This window comes from Parasteatoda tepidariorum, chromosome 8 (assembly GCF_982258835.1).
Source record: "Parasteatoda tepidariorum strain Cologne lab strain chromosome 8, Ptep-v5.0, whole genome shotgun sequence".
Taxonomy (NCBI): Eukaryota; Metazoa; Arthropoda; class Arachnida; order Araneae; family Theridiidae; genus Parasteatoda; species Parasteatoda tepidariorum.
The window spans coordinates 70551201-70560246 of NC_141762.1; the positions used below are offsets into that span (position 1 = coordinate 70551201).

Below are 9046 nucleotides of genomic sequence, written 5' to 3' on the forward strand. Positions count from 1 at the left end.
TTGAATTCTGATTTTTAAAAAAAGTAAAGCATTTTTCGAATGGAATATTTATCTGAAACTGCCCTTAAATGCATATTGAAATAATTAAACTACGAGTTGCGTACAAATTTATTGAGCTGAATTAATTATTGTAATCATTCAATAATTAATTCTCATTCAGTCATTATTTCGAACCATAATTTTGGCATTGATTCGAATCAATAGTTAAAATATATTAATTTTATTATATTTATTCAAATTAGTGAATCGATTATTTTGAATAGACTGTTTTGAATTAGCATATATTGATTTTAATCAGTGATTTAATGAAATTGATTCTAAGTTGTTGATGAATTTTGAAAAGTTTTGAATCAGTAATCTAATTCGTAGATTTAATCAGCAATAGGCATTTAAATCAGTTACCTGGTAATTGAATTGAATCGGACTTCTAGTAACAACAAATAGTTCAGTAGTATGTTCAACAAGTAATCTAGCATACATATTTAAATTTCTTAAATAAAATTTAATAGTTCATTTTGGTACTGTTACAAATCGTTGATATTTATTAATTTTGAAATTTTTTACAGCATTCTATTCAGTTTATAATAATAATGGATTTGATCAGTTGAAGTTCATTGAATTGAAAAAAAATTATGATCTAAATAACGTGGTTACATTCATGATTAAAAATCCCTAATTGCGATACAAATAATTAGACTGATTCCTTTTATTTGAATTTATTTTAATGCTTCTTGTATTTAAATTTCATTTCCAAATCTTCATACTTTTTTGCCTCAAATTTAAGTTTTGAATATATGAGAGAAAGCATTACCTATTAATTAAGCATGAAATAGTTAGTGGGAAAAAGCAATAATATTTTGAATCTTTACCGTCATTTTAACTTTAATTTATCCACACAAAAATATTTGCAGTTATAATGAACCATTACAAAAACATATTGAGTTTTTTTTTCAAAGATCTAAATAATTGTAGTTATTATTTTTTTGACTTCCTTTCTAAGGAGCCAAATTGACAACAACCTGAAAGAAGTGCCAAGTTGTTGTTTCGATTAATCTCATTACTTCATTCATGACTTCATTAGATTCCTTTATAATCAAATCACAATCAGTGATTCCCTATCTAGTAAGGACAGGCGATTCATTTCTGAAAATCTTATTCACAAAGAATAAATTTATGATAGTGGAAGAAAAGAACTCATGTATACAAGTACTTTAACTGGAAGTTTCGATGACTACTTTAAAAAAACAATAAAAAAAAGTTGAAGTGAATTATTATAGTAATGTTGAGATTAAATATTATAGTGTTTATCATATGTTTTCTTTGATTATGGAAATATATTAATTTCACGTTAGGTTGTGTTATCTTTATCCTATTACATTTACATAAGTATAATTTCATGCAAAGTTTATGAACTTTAGTTTAGGTTTATATATTTTTATGTTACATTTCCATACATTATCACATACTATTTACACCTAATTTTATGTAAGGTCTATATTTTTTAAAAAATTAAGTTCATACAGTTTTATGCGGTGTTTATATTCTTGCATTACTCGTTAATATAATATTATGTAACGCTTGAATTTCTGATTTAGGTTATTAATTTCATATTACTTTTAAAGTTCGTGTAGTATTCATACAGTTTTATTTAAATTTTTTTATATACGGTTAAACTCATATAAACTTTTATAGGGCATCTTTTTAAATTTCATACGGAAGGTTTAGTTTCCATAATAATTTTCTTTTTTTTTCTCCATATCTTTTGTTTATTTAACGAATCAAAATATTTTTTGACACCGTATCTAAAAATTTTTGTCCTAAACAAAAGTTTTGTGCATTTTTATGAAATTTTCGTTAAATAATAACTTGTCTTTTTTTAATTCAATTATAGGCGAAAGACCTTTGTCTCTTAACATGTGTTCATTAAACAGTCTTCAGTGAGCTTAACAATAAGTAATTTCTTTTCGATTATCAATCTTATTAGTGAAGTTTTAAGTAAAACAATGTAATTAGACTTGATATGAAGATTTGGAAATGTTTACAATTGATTTAACTTGAATTTTTATTGATTGTTTTCTCTTCAACAGTAAATAAATTTACATGAAATCAACAATGAATAATTTAATTCGAATAACGTGAAATACAATTTGAAGCATTGTAAGAATCGTATTTAAAAAAAAAACAGAATGTAATAATTATTTAAAACTGTTGATTATAAATCTTAAAACAATTTAAGATGTTGACAATTATTTTAGATCAAACCATACCTTCATTAAAAATGCCATCTCTCTTTAAGAAAATGGACAAAAATAATTTCTTTAAAAAAAATAAGTGTTCTAAAAAACATATAATTGTTTACTTTAAAAAAAAAGTTTTAAAAAATCTTTTGAAAGAAGAATCCTCATAAAAATTCCACTTGCGAAAAAATAAATAAAAAATAAAGCTTTTTCTTATGTCAATAAAGAATACCACTTAAATTCACTCAAATAATTCAATTAGAATTCTCAATTGTGTGCGATTTAAAAGCGAGAAAGCTACGCAAGAATAAATTGTTGGGTTAAAGAGTCATATCGACGTCCCGATTTTCATTTGAAAAACCAAAATTGTTTCTTATTTACATAACAAGGGGAAAAGAAGATACAATTCATTTGTTCTTACCGGCATGCAATGTTTTTAAATGACTTCCATTTGTGCCTTTCGACCCCAAAAACGCCAATTTTTTTTCCATGCCACTTAACGCTAATTCCCATTCTCACTTTCCGTTGTTGCTCACACAGATCCTTTCTTTTTAACAATGTCATAAGTAATTCACTGAGTCGTTCACTTCTGAATAGTTCATCATTTTTTTTAAATAGGATGCACTGTTTTTGAGAGATGATAACAAATAATTTTTAAGTTTTGATTTAAAGCAAGATTAAAAATAAATTTTCTAAATAAATTCTTTTTTTCTTAATATTACGATTTACAGTAAGCAAAAAAAAAAAAAAAACGTTCCATTCCCAAAACTTTTCATCTAATGATCGGATCCTCAGGTTCTAGTACTCAATCTTAATGGCTCCAGGGACTGACCTCAAATATGTTAATTAATTAGTGCAGTACTAATTAATTAGTACACAAAATCTTACTTACTCCGAATGAATATATTTTTTTTGCGACAGATTCAGATTTCTGACCCCTGAAATATATGGGATAGCAGCAATCTGGGAAATATGGCCCCAATATGGTCAAAAGAGAGGTCCTAAGTTTGGACCCCATAACGTTATTTTTACTTTTTGCATACTTCACTATATCGCTAGAATTTTCAAGCGAATTGAAAGATTTTTGTACACAATTATAAAATTAGTTTATTCGAAAACAATTTCAAGCAAAATATAACTTTTAGTAAATATTTGTTTTCATTATTTTATTAAATAATAGTCGAAAAAATATTGAATTGTAAGGTATACAATTTTTTACATCATTTTAAAAAATGCAATTTTAAATGGAAAAATACAAAATTTGAGTGAAATCGGTCGAATAGTTCCTGAGAATTTAAAAATGTGATTTTCTCAAAATTCGATTTGTACATTTGAAGGAATTTAGATGAATTTTGTTCATTTTACCTAGATTACCTAAATGTTGGGATATTTGTTGTAAAATATTGCGTTTTTGTGTGAAACATGTAAACTATTTTTCTGAAACAAAGAGCAACACTTTTTACTTCAAATTTATACGATCACTTACAGAATTTATACTTTTCCCCTAACACAGATCACATTACACCCCCCCCCCCCAAGGTAGTAGAGTTTGCAAGTAGCCCTAAGTCATATTCCCTCATTTTAATTTATTTCCATTAGTTTTACATCATATTTAGTTTATATTATCGTTAAAATTCATTAAAATAAAAACGCATTAGCATTTCAGTTTGGAGCAGTATAGCCACTTCCGTCTCATTGAACGTTAAATCATTCATTCAGCTAATAAAACTTATTTAACAAACAAGGCATTAAACTTGCTTAGAACTTTTGAATTTGAGAGTAAAAAAAATTGGTTTATCACTAAATTAGGATATATTTAGTGATGTAATTAAAATACTTTTTTTTTAAATATCGGTGTTTCATTGCATATATTATTTCTAAACCCAAAGAAAAATTTTAATTAAAAACAAATGTGAGCTTTTTGATACAATTTTGATTTCTAAGCAGCTCTTTTTTTTCTTAGAGTTTTTGTCAGTAAACATGCAAAATATAATACTTTGATCTGATAAAAACGAAACTTTAAAGCAATTATTTGAAATATTTAACAGGAATCAACTACGAATAAATAATATTTGTTTTCAAACAAACACTCAATGTTAATACTTTGTTCATAAAGTATTTAATATACATAACGAATTAATCATTTTACTAAGCAAATTAATTTTTACAAGCTTAAACATGTATAAACAAGAAAAAGCAAGAAACTTAATGCACGCAAATGGGAGACTCCCTCTTGGGAAATGTAGAATTGCAAAAATCCAAAAAGAGAGAGAAGAAAAAAATCTTTCCAAGCAAATTCTGAAAACAAACGAAGCAGCTCGGTTTTAATTAAGCATATCGATATTGGAAAACAGAAGAATGCTCATTTCGAATTGATGCTAGTTAATTAAAACTTACTAAAAGTTATTCCTTATTTTGAAATGAATCGTTTTTTTTATTCTAATTTTTTTTTTTCAAATAAAAAATGGATTTAAATTAACAATGATGGCTTTAGTATTTTTTGTTCGGTAAAATTATTTATTTTAAATTCGAGTATGCATTTTTTACCATCAACAAAGTAAATGGATTTTTTAGGTATGTTAGAAATTCAGGATGTTTTTAACCACACTATCGTTCAAATATATTTAAAGCTACTTTCGTTAAATGAGTAAAAAAAAGTACGTTTGAAAAACTTACAGGGTTTTAAATATAAAAACTTATATAACAACAACTCTCTACCTAATGATAAGATTATGATTAATGATAATGATTAGACAATTATTCAAGAGAAATATGCATTAATAAATATATTTATAACTTTTCATGAAATGTTGTATTTTGAAACTTCGATTTCTGTGAATTGTTCAACTTGGCTAAAATTAAGTAGCGTAACATAATCTAAAACTAAGTTAAGACTAAATGACAACCAAGTGACTAAAATTAAGTAGCAGCATAGCATTTGACAAAAAAGCATAGCATAATGTAAAGGAGTTGCTAACTTATTGTTCAAAATTTTTTCGACCATTAATTCATTATTAATTAATAAATAATTATTAAACTACTATTTCTTGATAGAATTTCATGTTAATGATTAATATACTTGTGAGAACGATTGTTAAGCGCAATTGCCAGACTGGACTATCGGATTATATTTCGCCGAGAGCATCTACCTTCAATCTGTTATAACTGAAACTTTAAACAGATTAAAAAAAATATCATCTTAACTCAGATAAAGTACTTTTTTTTGCCTGATATTACGCCACAAACATTTTAATATTTGGCAATAATTAATGATTCTAAATGTGACCCTTTAACTATGAAAATTGCAACATTCAATTTGAAGATCTGTGATTAATTCATATCTGATTCATGAGGGTTGCTAATTTAATTTGAAGCGAAAAAAAAGTTTCTGAAACGTTTTGAAATATTTTAAAAGTTTTAAGGACAAAAATTAATGCTCTTGGAATCATTTGTGGTGAACTGATTGATCAGTGATAAAACATGATTTGCAACATGAGATATGATGCATGCTAAAAGATGGAAAACAGACAAAATTTAAATGTTAAGAACGCTTTTCTCTTAATATTTCAGAAACACGCACTCAAAAAAATTATAATAAAGTATGACAAATATTCAAGAAATTGAAATCGTTCCAATTTGACCTTAAAAATTATTTAAATGATGATTAAAGTAAATTTTCATAGCAATTTGATGCATTTCATAGCTTGACATAAAAATATCATCTTAACTAAACAAATAATTGCGTTTTAAATTATGATCTTCATATTTAAATCTCAATTTCGAATTGATATTAGTTAAATCTAGCTTATAATCATCCTATTAGTTTTTAGTAATTGCTGATTACATTTTCTAATTTCATAAGTGTCATTTGATTGGCCTATGCCATCTATATTCTTAATTACTTAGTATACAAAACTGTTGCAGTTGAGGCCATAGCTGCGAATGTGAAACGTGTAGAATTCTAAGTTTCGGGAACTTATAATGGAAAGTTTTCTAAACAAACTTTACTCTAAAATTCGAAGATTTTTTAAAAGTAAATTTCATGCTTTTTTAAACATATCTTGCGGGCTAATTTAGTCGTATTGAAACATGATATATTTCTTCATAAGATTATACATACTTTAAAATCTAAACAGTAAATAACTCAAATGTATTCAGTATTCAAGTGAACAAGAAGTATCTTCGAGAAAAAAGAAAAGAAATAATCTCTTTTACAATTAGAAGTAAGCATTTAAATTTTTTCTCGAATTAACTACAAATTACAACACGAAAAATATTTTACTTATTTTATACTGTAAAAAATTCCGGATTAAATTACGATATGAGATACCAGCACTTTGGGTGCATCATCCGTAAAATCCTTTTTACAGTTAAATTCATTTTTTACCGTAAAATATTATACCGTAAATTTTTGAGTGATATTTATTTGAGGAGAAAAATTCAATGATTTTACGGTAATAATAGTTGTAAAAATTACGGTATAAGATTTCTTTCATCCATATGCTCCGGTAAAAACTACTGGTACCCTGAGTGCTGGTACTTTTACCGTAATTTCATCCTGAATTTTTTGCAGTGTATAAGAGTTTTCTTTATGCACATGAAGTAAAAAATCTTGTTCTATGATCTAACCGTGACGATGTTATGTTTAATCATGTGTGTAATAATATACTTAAGAAAAATAAATTCTAAAAAAATTTACAATTTATTACAAAAGTGATCATGTTAAGGACATACCATCAAAAAGTAAAGAAATTCAAAGTATTTCTTTCTTATTTTATTGATATGAAATTAACAGAAAATAACATACTTAAAAATGCTATAAAATTATCTTTAGGTAAACAATATTTTTTTTTATTTTATATTTTTCTCTCAGAACATGGAATTCATATTTTATATGAAAAAAAATCATAAGAAAAACTCAACTTTATAACTCAAGTTTAGGAAAAAAACATTCTTCAAAGTGATATCTACAATAAGTAACAAAAATTAATTTTTTTAAAAAGTTTCTCTCGATTCATCGAGTTTAATTTAAGTAAAAAAAAGCAATTTTTTTAAAGAACTTACGTTAGAAATAGTATTGAGCTCTCATGAAAATCTCATCATATTTTAAGAAATACAAGAAGAAAAAATACAATAAATCACAATTTTTTTAGAACCACATTTTTCTATATTAGTTTAAGAGCTTAAAAAATTATTTCATAAAAGCATGCGTAACAGTAAAAAATACTAAAATTTTTCAAACGCCAACAAAAATCTTATTTTTTTTTATCGATAGAAGCAAAATTGAAACTTAAATCGAGACAGAGATCAGTTTTCTTCAAGTTTCAAATTAAAAAAAGGGTTGAAAAGAGAGAAACAAAATAAAAGTAAGAAATAAACTGGGTTCCCACTCAATTTCAGAAGAAAAAAAAATTCCCTGACTGTCTAAAATTTTTATATTTTCAATTGATAAAAAAAATGTCAATACCAAAGAACAAATTTGAATTTCTCTGCTTTTTGAATTTATTTTCTTTTTTACTTTTTGGACAAAAATATCTCTTGAAAACTTGATGATTTTCAAGGTTGTGTGTCCTCTTAAAAAAGATCTTTTAACCCTTTGACGCAGTTGGGACGCCTGTGCCCGTTTTATATATTTTCTTCTGATGCTCTAACTTCTAGAAAAAATTTATTTCGATAATTTTTAATCGTAAAAAAAGTTTAATGATTACTAAAAAAATCTGATAGATTATCAGAATAATGTTTGTAATAAAATATAAAATCCAAAAAGTAGTTTGAACTTTTATTCATTTATATTCAAAAATTTAACATAATTGATTTTGTAAATTAAAGAAATTTCAATGATGAATAACTCTTTCTCATAGGTCTAAATAAGTGCGAATTTGAAAAATTATTGTTTGGATGTGTGTTTGGAAGATTAACTTAAACTCAGAAGAAGACAACTATATTTCATACTGTATTTTATAAGGATAAATTATTAAAATGCTAAATATAATTACTTTTCACTTATTTTGATCTAAATTAATACATAATATGGGAAAAAAAGTATGAAAAATATGTCGAATAAAAATTATGCGACAAGGAGATAAATAATTTTTTAAGGATGTCACAAAATATCTAATTGAGGATAAGTTAAAAACGTTACTTACATCCATTTTATAGCAAGACCTTCCGGCAAAAGCAACAAAAGGAGTAAAATATTTAACCAAAGAATGGTCATCTTTCACCACTTCAAGAAAAAACCACTACCAAAAACATCAACTCATTCAAGAACACATGATTGACCATCAGTCAGCGTGGAACAAACGGCAAGGTGAATGAGACCGCATCTCATGTGTTCCATCCACACTTCCCAAACGATAAGTAAGATCCATGTGGAAAAGGATAGAAGGAGAGGGATGTTTTTTGCTCCACCCCTGACGGCCAACCAATAAGAGCTCAGAATCCTGTCCAAGTTTTCTTTTTTCCTTTCTATTTCGTTTCAGACGCAATTTTTTTTATTTTTCTTCAAAAGACCGCTGCCCGTTGATGAAGTGGGGTGCTCAAATCGAAATGAAATGATAATTCGAAGGAAAAAGTGTATGACACTGGAAAGAATTTCTTAATTCTTGTTTCGGTATCCGTATGGTGGAGGTAGGATGGGAGATGTGTTATGAGTTATTATCTTTTGTCTTCGTTTGAAAGTGGCGAGATAAAGAACGTGTTGTAAATTTATCCCAAACAAGGGTTTTGTTCTTTTTAGAACAAATTTGCTTGTTTAACAACGGAAAGAATGCATATTGTTTTTGTTTTATTCATTTTTTTGGCACGTC

At 26.2% G+C, this 9046-nt stretch overlaps 1 protein-coding gene across 1 annotated transcript in view; it reads right to left on the reverse strand.

Moving 5' to 3' along the window:
• Positions 1-8599, reverse strand: part of LOC147806286 (protein Wnt-4-like) — a 146822-nt gene extending 138223 nt beyond the window's left edge. Inside the window, exon 1 of the mRNA XM_087169096.1 lies at positions 8384-8599. Within this exon, the coding sequence (XP_087025222.1) occupies positions 8384-8454 (71 nt within the window). The 5' untranslated portion in view covers positions 8455-8599. The remainder of the gene's footprint in view (positions 1-8383) is intronic.
• Positions 8600-9046: the final 447 nt, after the last annotated feature.